General features: G+C 36.6%; 1 protein-coding gene across 1 annotated transcript; it reads right to left on the minus strand.

Annotated features, from left to right (window-relative positions):
* Positions 1 to 14,381: 14,381 nt before the first annotated feature.
* Positions 14,382 to 16,577, minus strand: LOC122002710 (ferritin-3, chloroplastic-like). The gene is made up of 8 exons (XM_042557986.1): positions 16,396 to 16,577; positions 16,029 to 16,112; positions 15,889 to 15,949; positions 15,720 to 15,807; positions 15,279 to 15,340; positions 15,132 to 15,197; positions 14,746 to 14,809; positions 14,382 to 14,647 (listed from the first exon to the last, which is right to left on the minus strand). Exons 1-8 carry the CDS (start codon positions 16,539 to 16,541, stop codon positions 14,610 to 14,612), a joined length of 609 nt encoding a protein of 202 aa, XP_042413920.1. The 5' UTR covers positions 16,542 to 16,577; the 3' UTR covers positions 14,382 to 14,609.
* Positions 16,578 to 20,643: the final 4,066 nt, after the last annotated feature.

The following is a 20,643-nucleotide window of genomic DNA, read 5'->3' on the forward strand; positions in this document are numbered from 1 at the left end:
AGAGGTCAGACCTGAACTGCTAACCATCGGCATCATGACTCCGCGATACTCAAAGATTGAGTTCCCCACCTATTCTGGAGAAGGGGATCCGCTGAGCTGGGTTAAAAGGTGTGAAAATTTTTTTACCAACCAAAGGACCACAGAGGCTGACAAGGTTGGCCTTGCTGCCTTCCACTTGGTAGGGAAAGCCCAACTTTGGTTTGATCAGGTAGAGCAAGAAGAGTCAGAGATGACTTGGAAGCAGTTCAGAGACCACTGTCATATCCGCTTTGGCTCGCCCCTAAGCAACAACCCTTTAGGAGAGCTAGCAAATCTGAAATAGACATGCTTTGTAGAAGATTACCAGCGCCAATTTCAATCTCACCTCGCTCAAACCTCGGACCTCCGACCACAACAACAAGTTGACTTATTCATTGCAGGGCTAGTCGAAGATCTCCGTATCGACATCGAACTGCAGAAGCTTGAAAACCTAGGCATTGAAATGAATATGGCCATGGCACTAGAACGGAAGCAGTACTTCCATCATGGTGGGGGGATGCTGCACACGAATTGGGGCGGGACCACAACCAAGCTCAACACCAGCAGTGGAGGCCCTCCTTTGGCGAAGACCAGGACCCCGGACATCAGCAAGGAGATTCCACCTGTTTCATTTTTCAAGCGTCTGACTCGTGCCGAGATGGCAGAACGGAGAGCCAATGGTCTTTGTTTTAACTGTGATGAATCCTATTCCACGGGTCACAAGTGTAAATGTCTGTTTTGGATTAAAGTGTCTGATGATAACAAGGAAGGTGAGGAAGAGGGGGAAGTGAATTCAGAAATTTCCCTTCATGCTATTAGTGGCGTTATACCCCGCTTTCGAGCTTGAGGACAAGCTCAGTATCGAGGAGGGGAGTGATGATGTGGACGCCGAGGTGGACACCTTTGTTGAACATCACTATAGTTGGAAGAGAATTAATTACTACCTAATTAGCTATTAGAAATAAATTAGCTATTGCTTATGATCCCATCTAGAAGCTGAGTCAGATGGAGGTCAGTTGTGCTGTCGACGGCGTTGACGGGGGTCGTTGAGACGTGTTGCTGGCACTGCACTTCCTGCAAGGGCCACCGCGGGAGGATGACGGAAGATGATGACTAGGACGACGAGGCGAGGGTCTCCTGCGCACACTCCGACACACACCTAGGTCATTAGAGACCAAGAACTAGGGAAAAAGTCCTCGGAGCATGTCCTCCGACGCTCAAGTCAGGTTCTTTTTCTCCATAAAAGCAATTAACGAATCGGAAAAGTAGAAGATGAGTATGAAAAAGGGTGAGTGTGTGTACCCGCATAAGGGAGAGGTCCTCCCTTTTTATATGACTTGGTGTAGTTCTGGAACCTGACAAGCGTCCTGAAGTGTCGGGTGTCCGGCTTTGTCTGGCGGTGAATGACATGTGACATTCTATCATCAGTTGCAGGAAAGTTTGTAACAACCCAAATTTCCTCATTACAAGTCCTAATAGTGCTTAAAAATAATTAGAAATGCTTTAGAAATATTCTAGAGGGTTTTAGGAATTTTTAGAGTATTTTTATGTAATTTTTGGAGTTCGTTTGGTATTTTTACCAAAAGAAAGAAGTTCAAAAAAAATAAAGAGGTTCAGCCGAGGTTCGAACCCGCGACCTCAGACCCGAACCTTAAGCGAATCCGGCTGACCAAGTGCCCAAGCGGGATTTGCTGATTAAGGAAAGAGCGGAATTTTATTTAAGTGATAGTTATTAACAGAATACCGGGTTATAAAAAGAGAACTTAGGTTTTCTTTTTTTCCTGTGACCGAAAAACCTCCCTCTCCCCTTCTCTCGAGTTCGAGCGGCATTCTGTGCTTGGGCGAAAACGAAGCCGAGTTAGGGCTTCTCTCCGGTGGTCGGTCAAGGACTCATCCGAAGGTTTCTTCATCTCCTTGTGATCCTCTCGTCGAGGGGAAACCGTGAGCACGAAGAGGAGGTCGAAGCTTGCAATCTTCGAAACCCTAGGAGCCCTTTTCTTCTTCGGTTGTAAGTCCAAGAACACGAAAGGTAAGCTTCTTACTCACCTGCAGTAAGAGTAGTTCCGAGATTAGATTTCTTTCTTTTGTTTCCATTGTAGCTTGTTTGACGATTTTGATGCTCTATGAAAACCCTAGGATCGGTGGGTATAAAGAAGGGTGTTTGTGTACAGAATTAGGATTTGTTAGAGGTTAAGAGTAGCATGCGTGCTTTGATTTCTTTCTTCTGATTTCGATTTTAGCATCTCAGCTGTAGCATCTCATTATTACTGATATGTATATGTAATCAGCATTCCGAATTCTCAGTTTTAGATCCGCAACATCTCAGTTGTAGCATCTCAGTTGTAGCATCTTATTGTTACTGTAATTGTCCTTGTAGTTTTGGTTTAAATTTGGAGCATGAAATGGTTTAATTCGGAACATGCAGTTTAGTGCAGTTTAGATCTCTTGTAGTGCAGAATTTTAGTGCAGTATAGATCTCCTTGTAGTGCAGAATTTTAGTGCAGTTTCTTTAAGTAACTCGTGCCTTAGCAAGTGCAGATCATATTTGAGTTTTCTTTTGTTTTCTTTGCTGCTGTGCAAAACCTGAACTGCCCTCTTATTCCGAGTATATAGATAGATTTCTTGTTGATTAGAATAAATGGTCATATGAATAGTTTCTTACCATGTTTTTGGACTTTTGTACATATGCATTTATGATTAATTATAAGCAAGAAAAGACCAAGGTCTTGATTTGATCCCAAGTTCCAGAAGTTGAGGATCAAAGGCACGCTTAGTGCTTGAAGAAATGCCGAGGCATTATATATTAGAAGTAATAAAAGATAACAAGTATTTTATTTTTGAGAGGCTAGTACCCGACTTCCGAGGTTGTCGTTAAACAAATCCAGGTGACCATTTCCGAGGTCTCGGCCCTGGTAAGACCAAGGTCTTTACCCTCGTAGGACTGGTGGCTCGCTACCTTAGTCTCTATTTAGGGAGCGCGCTTGGTACTACGCCTAGGGCCCAAAAAGAAAAGTTGATTAATATTTTGAAGTATAAGTATAAGTATAAGACTTCAGTTTCAGATTTAGTTTCTTATGCTTTCTCAATTAGTTAGAACAACCTTGCCTTAAGCTTGCTGGTTAGGTCTTTTTATGCTTTGCATTGGGCAAGAACAGCCCTATATTTAGCATTTCTGTTTAGACCTTTTTGTGCTATGTAGTGGCACGAACAACCCTTAATCTAAGTACATAGTGTTAGTTTTCTTTGCTATTTAATAAATATGATCAGCCCTGTTTAATAGCATTGCAAATTCAGCCTCTTCGTTATTTAGTAAGCATGATATGGAATGAGTATGTGTAGCATTGATTCCTTTATGTCTAGTTTCCTTGCCATAGAATGAGTATGTGCAGCCTTTATTTCTAGTTTCCTTGCTATTAAATGTGCACGAGCAGATTTCTAGATTTCTTTGCTATTAGAATTACATGAGTAGATTTTCTAGATTTCTTTGCTATTAGAATTACATGAGTAGATTTTCTAGATTCCTTGCTATTAGAATTACATGAGTAGATTTTCTAGTTTTCCATTTGCTATTGGAATAACATAAGCAGCTTTCTTTTTTTTTAAGCATTCAGTTGCTAGATTCTTTTTGGTATTTATATGCACATTCGAGTTTTTGTGAATTAGACAGCGCTTACTAAGCATTCGCTTATAGTTTGCATTTCCTCTTACTGCAGATAAAGGAAAGGAAAAGCTATAGCAAAGGAAGGCGACAAGGAGGTGTTCGATGATGTGTGTGATGCCAGGACTATAGGAGAGACTTGGGCCGTTATTAAGTTTCCGTGTTTTAGTAGATAAGAAACATTTGAGATTGTATGTTATATTCCATGTTATTTGAGATTATTCTTGTTTTAGATCGCATGCTAAGATGAGTTTTGTTTAGTAAGTAGATACTTTTGTGCTTGCATTGAGATATAGTTTTATATGTTTCTACTATTACGAGTTATATGTGCATGTTTTGAATTTGGAGTATTGTATTGTATTTTAGTCTTGCTGAACTGCATATATTCTGTCGAAATTTTAAGTTTCTGGAAAATTTAAGTACAGTTTGTCATACTAGTTAAGCAAGATTCTATAGTAGTTATGTAACGGGCACCTTTAGAGGGTAGTGAGAAGGGTGGTCTTCACAAAGTTCTTCTGGTAATGAATCACAGACCATTGGAATGTACCCTGACACCTAGTGGTTATTCTATGATAGGTGGTTGTTATTCTCCTGCTTAATTGTCGTGTAGTGGCCTACTGACTTGATGGGAGAAGCTCTGGTTGACCAATCTATCTTGACCAACATATTCTGACCTGTAAGTCTCAGTCTGCAAATCCTGATATGTATGTCTCTGTCTATAAATCTTGACCTGCATAGCCGGACCCGGAAAGTCCGCTCTGTAAATCCCAACCGGAATGGTTCCTTCCCCTTCTTCCTTATTCCTGATGTTATTCTCCCGGCCTTTCGACTAGATCACCTCAACCAGCGTGCCCATTCGTACTCTAGACCTGGATCTCTTACTCGAACAACCTTTTTGAGCCCCTGACCTGGACCTCCTAACCGAGCATTCAGAGTAAGCTTCTGACCTGGGCCTTTTCACTCGTGTAACCTACCTTAACTCCCGACTTGGAACTTCAGACCGCTTGCTAGATGGGTCACAACCCCCATGACTTAATACCACGTCTCCTTGACTTCTGACTGCCACGTCCCCTCGATTTCTACCTGCCACATCCCCTTGACTTCTGACTATCACGCCCCCTTGACTTCTGACTACCACATCCCCTTGATTTCTGACTGTCATGTCCCCTTGACCAAGTTGTACCTTTATGCACCCTATCAGCCTAATTAGTAGAAAATAAATAATGGTCTAATTTAACTATTGCTATAGAAGAAAACAAATAATGGCCTAATTAGCTTTTCTATTTTTGATTTCTTGTTTTCCTTTATGGTTGGTCTTTCTTAATCTTGTCATGTATCACTCCCTATATAAGGAGTATCACTATTAATAAAGGGGAATAAAAATTGAGTAATTGGAACTCTGTCTAGGACGAGCCTTCCCCCTTGAGTGATTTGGACTTTGTCTAGGATGAGTCTTTTTCCTCCTCCCTTCCCCCCTTACGTGTTGCATGACCAAGTACGGATCCGGATCTCGACCTGTGACTCGATCCTATACTTGGGACCTTATCATACCATTAACCGAATGCTCATAAGAGTTAGTTGTCTAAATCATTTGGAAAGATAGGTCATTAAAATCTCTTCCAGATAAGGAAATTTTAGAAAGAAAAAGACATTCTCTCCTGGATGGTTCTTATTGACATGATGCTTATCTATGATTTGGAAGCATAATTACTTGTATATATTTCTTTTCTCTTGTTGATTATGTAAATCCTCATATTGAGTCCAATTTCAAAATTTTGGAAATCTTATGTCTCGTCTCGCTCTTTTATCTTTCCCTTCAGCGGGTAGATCATGAAGCATAGTTCCTACTGTGACAAAGTATGGCTCTAGAGATGGAAGTAATGCAATAACTAAGAGAGAAATGAACAAAAAAATCATATGATTTGGGACCCTGGTTTCGGGTTCTTACTCCACGACCTATGGAAACTTTCTCCCTCTTAGAAAACTTCTAAAGACAGAGAAACCTTTTACAATAAATATGGAAATTATATGCAATAAAAGAATTTGTAAACTATGGAGCTCAGAGTTAAAGACCTTGAGCTTTTAAATAAAAATAACATAATAAAAAGCTGTCGTAGTAGAATTGTTGTCAAAAGGGTTTTATATAGAGTCCCCTTTTGTCTCTCCTATATAAACTAGTGGATAAACTCCGGTTTGCGTTAATGTTCGTCGACTCTTTTAAGCCATCAATTGATTGGAGCTAGATCTGTGCATGGTCGCTTTAGCTATTGTCATCAGTCAACTTTACACCTTCTCAATTGGCTTAATACCTTTTCAGTTGATTGTTGTCCATGCCAGTTGACTTTGACACCTATCAATCGACTATTTTGGATCAGCTCATAGGTTTGACTCTCAAGCCATTTTAATGTAGTCAATTCTTTCAAACTCATTAGTCAACTCAATTTATTCTCTATCGGCTCCACACAAGATGAGTTGATTTTTTTTATAAGTTCCTAATCAATTCTGTATAATATTTCAAATTTAAAAATTAATTCAGTCGACTAATTTAGTTTCTATCAAATGTTGAGTCGATTTTGTCTCAAACAAAAACATTCTTTTGTTTTCTTGGAATAAAATATCTTTCAATTTACTTATCTCGAAACAATACTTTTTTGTTCTCAAGAAATACATCTCGACTGCCTAGTTGATAAGTCAAGTATTCGAATACTGAATTGTCATCTACTCTACTCAACTCAAAACAAAATCTTTCTATTTGTGGGCAGTCTGTCATCAACTGACTTCTTGGTTGACTAACCATATCAGTCAATTGAATTATCGACTTTGACCTTAAAACACCTATTTCTTAATCAACTCATCTAAGGTTTGGTTGACTCATCTTGGAACAAAACCTTTCTGTTCATAAGAAATACATTTTTGGTCAAGTGCCTAGTCGACTACTTATGCATCAATTGACTGAAAGTCAACTCAACTAGAACAAAGCTTTCTATTTGCTACCAATCTCGAGTAACCATATTGGTTGAGTATATATGATCACTAATTGACTGAATCATTGACTTTGACCCCCAAAATAACCATTTCTTGGTTGAGCCTCTACTAAGAGCACTACCAACCTCAAAAATATGGGTCACTTATAGTCTCTCACAACTTATATGCTAAGAGATTTTACCTCCAAGACTTCTCGTTTACTGTGTATGTGGTCATCTTGACCTACCAAGACTTCTCATCTATCATATTTTCGGTAGTTCTTGATCTACTGGGATTTCTCATCTATTAGGTATTCATCTGTCCTCCACAACCTTCTTATATGTTAGGTATTTGGTCATTCTTAACTTACTAGCACTTTCTTATTTGCCAAGTATGCCATCCTCGACCTAGGACTTTTTTAGCTACCAACACTTATTAAACTTTTCCTTTGTCGTATGTTTGAACTTGATCCACTTTGGATTTTAACAATTGCACTTAGATCTGTCAGATAAGTCGCCCCATCTAAAATCATATCAGTCATTTGGTAGGGCAGGGGCTGGCCCACCATCCTGGCGGGATGGGAAATCCCGAACCCAACCCAAGGTGGGTGGCGGATTAGGTGGGCTAGCACATCAAAAAATTAAAAAATTTTATAGTAAAATCCCTAAAATTTATTGAATTTAATCATTTCATAAATAAACTTTGACTTGAAGGCTTATTTCTATTTCAAGTTTTTCAATTTTTTTTCCTTCTCAACTTGCGGGCCAACCTGAGCCTACCGCGACCCTCTTGGACTTGCAACTTGTGCGGATTAGCCCGTTTAGGCCCGCTTTTAAACGAGTTGATAAAATTTTGACCTAACCTGCTTAAATTGTTTAGCGAGTCGAGCCAATCCAATTGGCTCAACTCAAATTAACAGCTCTATTGCACTTGCAATATCAAATGATTAGATATATTACACAAGTAACGTAGGATCTTGTTCGATGCTAGAGGGGGTGAATAACACAATTGAAATTTCTACGTTCTTTTTTTATCAGAGTCATTGGTAGCACAACGAAATAAAGAAACTTAAAGAACAAAAGAAAGAAATACAAAGAACACCAAAGTTACTTGGTTCCCAACCCCCAGGGTTAATATATCCAAGTCTATGCACGAAGCGGTCATCTACTAGTATCTTTCTCCTTTTAGTACTCATCTGGAGGCAAAGAAACCTCTTACATGTTGTAAGGACAATCACAAATATGAAAAACAGATAAATGATATAATAACAAGCATAAAAGAAAAATAAACTTATCGTGAGCCGGCTGGAAAGCCTGAGTGCCGCGATACTCCTCCTGGCGCTTCCCGAAACACACGAGCATAACTTTAGAGCACTTTTTGAGCACTAGCATGGAGATGGATGTTTTCAAGAGTTGCTAGAAGATGTTTCCTCGACCCCCCTTTTATACAACTGGATCAACACTTCTCCGGTCGACTGGAGGCCCTCCGGTCGCCTGGACGTTGCTAACGTGGCTGGAAACTCAATCCTTTTTGAGATAAATTTTTGACCTCTCAGTCAATCGAACAGCTTGCCCTGAGCTCAGCCTAAACTTGTTTGAGACCTGACTTTTCGACCAATTGGACTGCCTTCCGGTCAACCAGATCCTAAGTCCAATGACCTAGACTAGTTCATCCCACTATTGTTTTCATGCAAAACAAATAAGTAAATAACAAGCAAACCTAGTACTTAGTTTACCTAAACCTAATAGGTTTAATTGCTTGGAGTTCATTCCTTCAAGACTTCTTTCTTTGTCAAGCAATCATCTCCCAGCTAACTCCACTTGAACTTGTTTTATCTAGTTCCCAACTAGGACTTTCACTGCTTGGTTCCCAACAATGACTTCCACTACCTACACTCGCCATGACTTCCATTATCTGCTTCCCAACTAGGATTTCCACTAGTTGGCCTCGCTAATACAGTTACTGCCTGGTTCCCAACCAAGACTTTCCTTTGCCTAGTCCCACTTGGTATTTTTACCAACTTGCCATGTATCTAGTCCTACTTGGACTTCTCACTCATTTCCAAGTTTTAAGTCAACCTTGACTTTGCTTGGACTCTTCACTTAACTTAATCAACTATGGTCAAATTATTTGGTCACCTTTGACCAAATTCCCTTAAACATTTTGTTTAAATAAACATTCAAAACTCTAGAGGTCGATTGCACCAACAATCTCTCCTTTTTTTTTGATTGACAATAAATTTAAGCTAGGCTAAATTAGTTAGCCTAACATATAGGGTTTATGCCAAATTAAGAATTATAGATTAACACTATTTTTCTCCCCCTTTGGCACATATAAAAAATAGTTATACTCCTAAGGATATCCTTTGGTGTTGTATCAACAATAGGATATTTCCTTAGTAAAAAACTTAACCCTTACCCTTCTTGAAATCAGAAATTTCCCAACAAGAAAGGAATTTTAAAATATGATTATGCTTAGAAAATTTTGAAATAGAAGGGTGATTTGAAAAACATTTTGAAAAAAAATTGAGAGAACATAATTTGAAAGCATCTTTTCAAAAATGCTTTAAAAAATTTGAAGCATATTTTCAAATAAGAAATAATTTTGAAGTATAAATATCTTTGAAAATTTTGTAAGAAGTGAATTTGAAAATAAGCCTTTTTTGTTAAAAAAGTTGTAAATATTTTTTTTTTTTTTAAGAAACAAGATTCTTTTTAAATATTGATCTTTCAAGAGAGTCTCCCCTTAACTTGACACCCCTTAGGACATTCTTGTTAGCAACAAGGAATCCTATATATCTTGTAGGTTTGGGTGTGTTATGGTTGACCTAAGGATCTAGAAATTAAGTGTCGATCAATAACAATCATTTCAAAGATGTATAGAATTTTGAAAAAAATATATATATTTACATCCAATCAAACATGAAATATCATTCAACATCATTATATGAATCACTATTTTGAAAATATTTTTAATAAAATATTCCTATAAATTTTCGAAAACCTTTTTAAAAATATTTTCAATTTAAGTTGTCTTAATATCTCACCCATTCTATGTGTCTCAGGATACACAAACACAGTAGCCTTATATGTTTTGTGAGATGAATATTCTAATTTTATTTTATTGATTTAGTTTGAGTTCTAAGGATTCTTTGACTTTGTATTAGATTTATGTTTAATCGTCGATCAATTAAGTGCACATTTTAGGCTTCCAGGTCGTGGCGAGACACACTGACCTTTTTGGATATCAAAGTAATGACCACTTCCTTAGACAAAGCTGGTTCAAGAAATTGAACACTTAACTAATGGTTTAACTAGTATAGGATATGGTAGGTAACTTCAGTTAGTTCCACTTAGTTAAGCAGATCAGGTATGACACTCCTTACTCCACCTGACTATCTGGACTAAGTTTTCTTAACATACTATCATTTCTCCACACCTTGGTATTATGTTGTGCAAGTATCAATCAAGCCTATATCTTTTGTCCTATATTTTCCCTATCTATCTATTCTAAGATAAGCAATTAAAATTATGGATAAAATATATGGCATGTGAGACATTACATATTGCAATTAATTAAGATATGCATGAGCATGCCAATTTGAACATGCAATCAATCAAGTCAAAACAATCAAACACTTAATATATTAGTTTCTAATTATATATCAAATTCTCGATTTGATAGATTTTGTGTTAATATTAAATGTGTCAACCCACTTTGACACATTTTAATTATTAAGATTTCTAGTTTTATCAAGTGAAATTTTATTGATTGTTGCATAATTAAATGGTGCGTGATTGTAACTTTGTTTATGAGTTTTAAGTTGTTGATTTGAATTTAAATTAGACTTGTAAATAGTCTATATTTTAAGATTTAGATAATATATTAATATTCTTTTTGAGATTCCTAACTTTATGTTTCAAAACAACATTTTGTTTTCCGATTTTATAGAACTTTTGTTTTCTGAATTTTAAATTTTAAAAACTTTTCTTTTGAATTTTTACATTTCAAAACTTGAATATTTGAAGTTGAAAGCTGATTTTTATTATTTAAATTTCTTAACTTTGAACTTTATCATTTTTTTTAATTTAAAAGTTGATTTTTCGAATTTTTAAACTTTGAATTTAGATTTGAAAATTAATTTTTATCCGAATTTTAAATTTTAAAATTAACATTATGTTTTTCTAAATTCAAAGATTTGTTTTCTTTAATTTTAAAATTCAATTTCTGATTTTTAGATTTAAAAACTGTTATTCTATTTTTGCGAATTTTGAAAATGGTTTATTTGATTTTAAAAAATTCTTATAGATTAAATTCTTATTATTTATATTTGAATTATTTATAGTTGGATTGTTAATTAGATTTGGATTTATTAATTCATGGTTATCTTTATTAAACAAATTATTAATTAACCCTGAATTAATTGATTTATCTTTAAAATTAATTTTTTGATTAGTCAGATTAAGATTTTCATCAATCCGACCAAGGTTTGTGTCAACTTGATCTTAGTCTTTATTGACTTGATCAAGGTCTTGATTAAGTTTGAGATTATTATTTAAATTAATCAATTTATTTTTAATTAATTTCAAATTAATTGATTTTTTATTCATTAATTTATTTTTGATAATTAAATTTGAATTAGGTGAATTGTTAGAACCAACAATTGAAGATTTATAATGCATATCCAAATTGCTATCATAATTGAAAATATTTAAATTATTACTAGTATGCATAGCTAAAATAGGATTTTTCATAAAATTTAAAATCACTAACCTTAATCGCCCCTCTCGATTCTTGGATTTCCTTTATGGGCATTCGTTCTTGTAATGTCTGGTCTTCTTTCACTTGAAACATGTCACATGTTCCTTACAACGACCTGTTTGGGCTTCTCCTGCACACTTGGTCAGAGTGTAGATAACAACGAAACTAACTTAATCTATTTTGCTATTCATCAAAACTTGAGTTAGACCATTGCATTAGTGCTAACCATACCAACACTAACATGTCATAAAGGATTGAATGATAGACATGTGAATGGAAGTTCTTGTTGGTGTGATTAGCACTAACGGTTTAACTCAAGTTTTGATGAATGACAAAATAGGTTAAGTTAGTTTTGTCATTATCTAACACTCTGATCGAGTGTGCAGGAGAAGCTCAGACAGGTCGACCAACGGGCCGACCGGATAGTTGGCACGAAGTCTAAACGGGTCGACGGGCTGACCGGACGTTTGGCACGAAGTCCAGCTAGGTCGACGGGTTGACCGGATAGCTGGCACGAAGCCCAGACGGGTCGAAGGGCTAATCGAACGTCTGGTAGGTAAGTGAAGGTAAGTCATTGGAGGTGAATGATTGTGAGGACGCGTTCCCGGGAAGGGAACATTAGGCGTCGATATGACTTAGACCCATTTCAGATATTTAAGTTGAGATCGTGACTAGATTCCGGTCTCGAGGAGACGGAATCTAGCTAGTACTCTGCTTGTTCATTTTAAATTGTGCTAACACTTTGTTTTGCAGGATAATATTATTTGCATTTTGCCTCGGACTAACTCTTTCGTGCAGGAGAAGGACTTGCTGGAGAAGAGTGGTCCGAGCGCCTGAAGGTCTAAGTGCCCGGGAGGGACCCGGGGGCCCGAAATGCAATATTTATCCAAAACGTCGCATCACCACATGGAGCACCCTGGTTGGCTCGGCTACGTCATATTCAGGACGCTCGAAAGGATCCAGGCGCTCCAAACCTCCTATATAAGGAAGGTAAAGGCTGGAGTTAAAAAACAACAACGAACGATTCGATCTATGGTGCTCCTGCGACGCTGCTGACAACGCTCTGCTTTTTCATTCTTCTTTATCTTGTCAGTTTTATTTTTTTTAGCGTTCGTGTACTTTTAGTTGTAAACATTTTCGAATTGCTAGTGAATTGCTTATCGAAAGCACCCTTGCGTGTGAGCCTTGGAGTAGGAGCCGACACAGACTCCGAACCAAGTAAATTTACTTGTGTCATTTCTTTTTGTTTAATCATTCCGCTGCGTACTTGCTCTCAAAATTTTTTTAATCGATATTCACCCCCCTCTATCGAACGCTTACGATCCAACAGTTCTAACAAGACATAGAGGATCAGATACTAAGCATATGGATAAAAGTCCTAATAATTATGGAGGACCGTATGTTAGGTATGTGGAAGTAAGTTCTGATATGTCATGATGAGCCAAACAAGAAGTGAAATCCTGACATGTCATGGAGGATCATATGTTAAACATGAGCAGAAAAATCCAAACATATCAAAGAGGACTGAATGTTTGACAGTGGTGAAGACTTGACAGGTTCAGGTTGACCGAATACTAGGCAAGTGAAGTCGTATAAGATCAAGGCTAATTGGATTTTGGACAGATGAAGTCTTAGAAGGTTGAAGTCAATCAGATATTGGGCAAGGATGAGAGTTTAGCCTTGACAAGAATGAAAAAGTATCAGTTAACTACTATGGTAATGACAATCGACCGATGAGTCTGAAATCACTAGTTTAGAATTTAAGGGGATTTATGGTGTGAGCAATCAAATGTTGGGTGTTAGTAATTGACTTCTGCATAAGTCGAGTGAGGGACTCGACTGATGATGTTGTAGATTGAACAAAAGATTTTACAGTTCATCTGAAAACTTGATCAATGACGCATCAGCCAACTATTATGGTTTATGTAGTCGACTGACAATTCTACTCGTAGAACAAAAGCAATATTCAAATTTGAGCACATGATTGACAATTGAGAGTAAAGAGTTGATTGTTAGGATGATGTAGTCACTATAACAACCCTAGAAAAAAGAATTTTGTGAAGGTCTCAAAGCATCTATTCTTGGATAGTTCTTAGAGGTTTTGAGGGAACGTATTTCTGCATTCCATACTTTAGGTTTCAAATTCAAAGAAACAAACAACGAGCAAAGCAAAATATCTCTTGTAAAAATAGTTTATTTATATTGTATTTATTTTCAACTTTATCTTTGTATTTAGTTTATGTTACTTGTAAGAACATATTGTTATAAAAGGTTTCTCCGCTTTTGGAAGGTCTTTGACAAGGAGAAGGAATAGTGGTATTTAAGTTAGGATGTTAGGCCATAGAGTAGGAATCGGGTGGTTCCGAATCACATAAAAAACTCAAGTTTATGTTTGTGTTTCATTTGTTTCTTTTTATTTTTCCACTGCATATTAACCTTTTGCAACAAAGTGAATCACTATTCACCCTCTCTCTAGTGATGTCAACGCTTCTAACACATCTGACCACACTCCAACACAATACCATCAACATTGCCACCTATTTTGAGCGGCTTTCCTCCTAGGTCTACTGAAGACATACCATCCGCTTATATTAATATTGATATATGATCCTATCGCAAAATAGAGCAGCTTTATTAGAAGTTACTGACGAAGCTTTCTCTTATGATGGGTCATTACGGGTAACCAAAGGCCGCTCGGAGGTCGCCAGCGGTGGGCAAGTGGCCAGGCTGCCGGGCGACGAGCGGGAGGTGGCCTCCAACCACTCGCCCCAACCCAAACTATAATCTAGGGACAGTGGACCTAGGGAGAGATCATAATCAATTATGGTCGGATCACGACCATAATCTAGTCGTAATTATAAGTGATCCATCCCCTGATCCACTTTTTTTATGAACGAAAGATCCCAAATCTATGGCATGAGGTCAACCCTTTCAAGTGATGACAACCACCCACAATTGCACATGTTTATTCCAGCATGCCGTGTTAAACCAGTTGATTGCGAATGCTTGAACCAAGTTTCATAGTCAATCGAGACTAGACCTCGACGTCATACATCAAATTTTATTTCCTCTAGAAACCCCGTATGGTTCTGCTCTCTATTTTTGACAGCATCAAAGATTACACATACAGAAAGAAGCAAATGACAACCTACAGCTAGAGACAGATGTAACTGATCAGGACCTCAACACTTTAGATAGCCACAGCATCTCACTCATGGAGGAGCATCTGGTCGAAATGCCAAACCCCTGCATATAATACCCAATCGCAAATAAGACATCTGAAGGTTATCTACAACATTTCAAACACAGACATCTAGAGATTATCTTAATAATGGAATCCTTACCATGTCCTTTCCCTAACCTTCTCAGCTGAGCAACGTACTCAGATATCTTCTTTATGGCTTCCACCTGAAAATGAGATGAAGATTACAAAGTTCTGCAGCAGCAAGCAAATTTGATTTTTCTAACTTGTTGTTTGACAGGTTCATAAGTTTGCTATTACTTATTTGCTCCAACAATATTCTAATAGCGGTACAAAGATTGGTTACTGAAGAGTAGAAATTGGAAATAAAGCTTCTGCTTTCTTTTTTTACCTTGACCTTTCAATCTTATTCTAGGTTTTTGTCTATAATTTTGCTGATTTTAGTGAAATTATGTTGAAATTTTCTGAACAAATTAACAATTGTGTCAAAGTTGACAATCAACTAAACCATCCTCATAATTATATCACCTGCTCTCCCAGAAATTCACTCTCAATAAAGTCAGCCAGTTGAGCATCGTTGCAATTTTCAGCAATCTGGATTAAATTTCAAGACAATGTAAAAGTTAAAATATGAGATAACGCTAACTAGTTGGACTATGGTTCAATATCACTTACATTGTGTAGCTGGATCAGCTTCTCGTTCGTCAACTTCTCAAGAGCCAAAGTCAATTCCATGGCTGAAACAAAGCAAAACAATGTCACCAAAGACTCTACAAAATCCAAGGTTTGATCAAACTTAGCAGAGTAGTAAAAAAAATAAAAAAAAAAATAGAATGGTACAAAACCAAATAATTCAATCTCGATGTAAATATTTAGGATTCCGAATGAAAATATTAGGATTCCTGGAGCCGACATTAAATTGTAAAAATTTAGGAATAGTCGCCATCGTTGTTTAAAAAAAAAAAAAAGTCTCTCTCCTGGAACATCATCAATGAATAAGTAATAACAGGATAGAGTTCATCGATATTGAGGAGAATGGACGAAACAAATATTTATATGCAACAGTTACATAAAACGACAGAGTAGATTTGTGCTGATGCACAGATTCGAACTTACCATGCAATGCTTCTCCCTTCTCGGGATGATCGAATTCAGACGGTGGCATAACAAGAGACTGGAGTTTCACTCTTCCTCCTCGCTTGTTCTGATCACGGAGAGATTTAGAATCAGTTGTCGTAGTTCAGAGACAATAACAAACACCTTGAAATTTGAATCTGTAACTTACTTGGTATTCCATCAGTTTCTCGGCATGCTCCCTTTCCTCTTCACTTGACTCCTTGAAAAATCTGTAATGAGCAAAAGCAAGTCAAATATACTCAAGAATCACAACACATGTATGAAAATAGAGAATAAACGCCTACTTACTTTGCGAGGCCTTTCAGCGCAACGTTGTCGCGGTCGAAGTAAGCGAACAAGGCATGATAGACGTAGGAATTATTGTATTCGACACTGCGAATGGAACAATGTTGACGAGATCACTGAGATTGATCTAATTAAATTTCTCATAGAAGGAATTTAAAGAACAGAACAAACGAAAGGTAAGTCAAACAGAACTATCAACTAACTAACAAGGCAGCTAAGAACTCGCTCGCATTGTGGAGATCCCAGGTCATTTATCTCGAGAAGATAAATGACAAAGAAATTTCATCGAAAAGATGAATCAACGATCGCAGGGAAAAAATATTACAATAAACATAAGGTTAAATGAATGAGAGAGAGAAATAGAACCGACTTGATCTGTTGATTGATGGCAGATTCGCACTCATCGGCGTATTTCTGACGGCCCAAAGACAGATCTGGGGACGTCGGAATCAGAGCGAGCTCCTTCCCGATCTCCTCCAAGTCCAAGGCAGCGGCCGCGGAAGCTTCGAGAGGCATGTCTTCTCGCTCGAAGGATGCGAAGGATGATGGGTGGGGAATGAAAGGGTGAGGACGCGGGGATATAAAAAGGGCAGGGGAGAGACTGGATGGGCGACAAGTGGACAGTCAGATCATTTTCAGTCGGATGCGCGTGTGGACGACTCACGATCTCCACACGACTCTCTTCCTCGGCAGGAAGACCGTGTGAAAGGAATCTTTAAGCCACAAAAAATAAAGTTTTGAGAACAAAAGGCAGCTCATAGCTTTTAATGCCATCCACGGTGCAAACGGAACTAATAATTCCATTTCCTTTTTTTGATATTTTTATCTGATTTTCATATTATCATTCAGATATTTCATTTTTCAAATATTTTAAAATTTATAATTAAATATTTTATTAAGTAAATATTTATAGATAAATTCGTTGAATATCAAATATCTTTAATTCTCTCCTTAAAAAATTAGATTTCAAAAAAAATAATAATAATAATAAAATTAAATAAGTAATCAATGCCGACTTTTTTTGGTGGCTCATGCTACACGTCACCCACGTGCCCCCAATGCAGAGCCCGCCTTTTTTTTTAATGGTTTTTTATATATTTTTTAAAAATATATTGGAGAGGATCCGCATGGATGCCCTAATAAGGAAGACGTGTGGCAGCCTCGCAGTTGTTGCGAAGACAATAGCAAATGAGACCCACAAAAGTCCCCATCTCTTGGATCGCTGACCTAGTATTGTAATTCAATCTCTCGATCAGGTATGTTTCACATTTCTATTGTAGTCCCCATCTCTTACACATGTTTAGACTTTGTCACACTTTAACTTGCATTCCTTTGATTTGATTTTGTATTGGTTTGCATTGTCCTTAACCACCACGCTATTTTCTTGAAATATGAAAATCCATCGATAACTTTTTATCAAAATTCATTGATGGGCGTGACATAGAGTTTTATCAATTTTAAAATCTTATAACGGATAGACTGTATTAGACTGGTTAGAGGGGGTGAATAGTCCTGAAAATAAGTTAATATAATTTTTTTACTTTTACTTAGCAAGGATAGTCAAATTAATTAAGCACAAATAATTAACATTAAAATCAATAACAAAAATAAAGTAAGAGAATAAAAAGATTTACTTGGTTACAATCTAGGTGATTGTTAATCCAAGACAATTATATGCTTCACTAAGAAAAATCTTCTTCATGCAGGCGGAGTAGCCTCTTACAAACTTTGAATGCTAAAAAAAAAAGCTAGGAAAATCAATACAATGGCTGTTGTTAAATTCCTAACTCCATGGAGATTTTTATAGTCTCCTGAGATGATGTTACCGTTGGTTGATGTGGCTCGGAGGCACCTCCAAAAGGATCCAAGACGCCTCTAGTGTGGTTAAAGTTTTATCCTTAGTGGCATAGTCACCAACATCTCTGCCATGTTGAAAGGCACCTTCATGAGGATTGGTGGCGCCTTCACACCTCTTCTGAAGGTACATTCGAGTTAGCTCAAGGCGCCTTCACGCTTTTTTATCCTAGGCGCCTAAGGCACATTTGAGGCACCTCGGGTCTCGAATGCGACAATTCTCTACCGAAGCTTAAGACGCCTCCAAAGCCATTGAAGGCGTCTCCAGCACTATTCATTTGAAAAATCTCTTCCCCATGCTCGTTTGGGAGATGCTCCGGCTGTTCGGAATTGAGCTCACCCGAACTTAACTCCAGTCTTCTCTTTAAGCTGGTTTCCTCCCTGACTTCTCGTCCCTCGGATTGCTGTGTGTGTCCTCGCTCCACCAGTATACTCTTCCATATAGTTTAACATCACTCGGATGTACCGAGCTCGTCAACTCACTTCCCATGTCATCCTTCTCATCCGCTGTGTCTTTCGCTTGACTTTTTGTGTTTCTAAGCTCTAGCACACTTAGACACAAGGTATAAAAAATAAACATGAACTAACTTAACTTGGCTGATCGTATCAAAATCAACCCAGGGTACTTACAGTAACCACACTTTGTGAATCATCAAATTGATAGGAATGTGAAAATTTGGTTTTTTCATTTATTAATTTTTATTTTTTAAAATTGTAGGTGTTGGCAAAAATTCCAATGGACTATTGTTTTAGGTCACTTTAATATTTTTTTGGTTGTACAATAAGTAAAGGAAAGCAACATGATTCTGTTCATTTACAGGATACACACAAAGATATCATTAAACAGTCCATTTTTACTATTTTTTTTAGATATATAAGATATTAAGTAAATTATGGGTCTATTGGTGAATATATTTCATAGTTGGAATTCAACGTCTCAAATATTTTAGATTTTCAAGTGTTCTAGTTACTTTCACCAGAAGAGATGTGTCTCTATTGCTTGGTATTCTAGACAAAGATGTTTAAGTTCCTATGAATTCAACTAATGCATACGGTGACCTCTTTCTTGCTCATTTTTTTTAAAAAAAAGAACCTACTAGATCAAAAATTGAGTTGCTTTAAATATAGTCCTATAGAATTGAAGTAAATGATGATGTTTTAGTATTTTGTAAATTGTATATTTTGTATATATATTTATTTGTGTGTTGTTTTATTCTATTACATATAAGATTCCTATAAATCTTCTAGATATTATTGATGATTTTGACAATCTAGGTAGCTTCAATTGAGTTGGAAGTTATTGATCAATTTATTTCTCTAAGATATATCAAACAACCATCTCACTTCCTTACCTAAAGGGATTTACGAGTTTTTGACAATCTAGGTAGATTCAATTGAGTTGAAGTTATTGATCAATTTATTTCTCTAAGATATATCAAACAACCATCTCACTTCCTTACCTAAAGGGATTTGTGGGTCTTTTGGCTATAAATTATTTTTTTCTAGTCAATTTGATTTTTTATATGGATGGCATTAGTATGTATGTAGTACTTAGTTTATGAAATAGGTTTGATTTTTGGAGCATGTCTCAATCTGAGATCATATTATAATATTGAATAGACATGAATAAATAAGTGGATGACTACTCCTCTATATATTAGTAAGGTTAGGGCATTGTTGAGCTAAATCTCATCTAGAGAGGTAAATATCAAGAATTTCACCTAACTTTATTTCATTGTCAATTTATAAATAAAAAAAGGGTAACTCAGTGTACGAAGCTCCTGTCATACGGGATCCCACAGAAGGATCCATTATATGCAACCTTACCCTACTTTTTTCATAAGAGGCTATTTACAGGATTCAAACTCGTGACCTTTTAGTCATATAGCAACAACTTTACTGTTACGCCAAGGCTCCTCTTCTTTTCTAAATTATTGTCAATTTCTAAATAATTTTATCTTTTTTGATAAGTTATTGTTGAGCTAGTCCCTACTCCTTTTGAAAATATATTAGTTGAAAATGTTCCTTATCTCGATGATTTTTCGCATCCATCAGAGACATTATCATTACTTGCTATAGAAGCAAGATACCCTAGTAATAGTGAATGTCGTAACTGCATTATTCATCAAAACTAAATCAAGGAGCTAATAATAAAAAAATATTCAAATAAATAAAAGGGTGAAATAATTACTTAAAATGATAGAAGATAAAGTTATCCCGTCTGAACCAAGTGACCATGTAGTGGATCCTCATCTTGAACTAGTTGCTTCTAAAACTAGGACTAGGAGAAGATGTGACCGAAGTCACTATAATTATAGAGATGCTACTATTGATAGTCCTATATGCCTCAAGATGGTACCTTAGAGGAAGTGGAGTAAGACAAAAAGCTTCGATCCTTCCATAAACAGGACATGGAAAGGAGTACAATTGATTGATGTATCAAAAAGCAATGTTGAAAAAATATAAAAGAAGTAAAAGTTGTTTTGGAAGGGGATCGGGGAAAGAAAAAAAATTGATGTGGATAATTTGCAAAAACAAAGAGTTAGTATCTCAATTTTTGAAGGTAATTCTAAAGAAGAGGTCAATAAGAAGGCAACAAGGATCGTTAAGCTTAACAAAAATGAGATTGGGAGTCATTGTTGTAAGATTGTATTTTCACATCAAGTATTTTGAGTATTTTGATTTTAATTTCTAATTATATGTGTTTTTTCTTAATGATAGTATGTCAAGAAATAATTTAAGACTCCTAAGAAGAAAAAAAAAT

This window comes from Zingiber officinale, chromosome 7A, assembly GCF_018446385.1.
Source record: "Zingiber officinale cultivar Zhangliang chromosome 7A, Zo_v1.1, whole genome shotgun sequence".
NCBI lineage: Eukaryota > Viridiplantae > Streptophyta > Magnoliopsida > Zingiberales > Zingiberaceae > Zingiber > Zingiber officinale.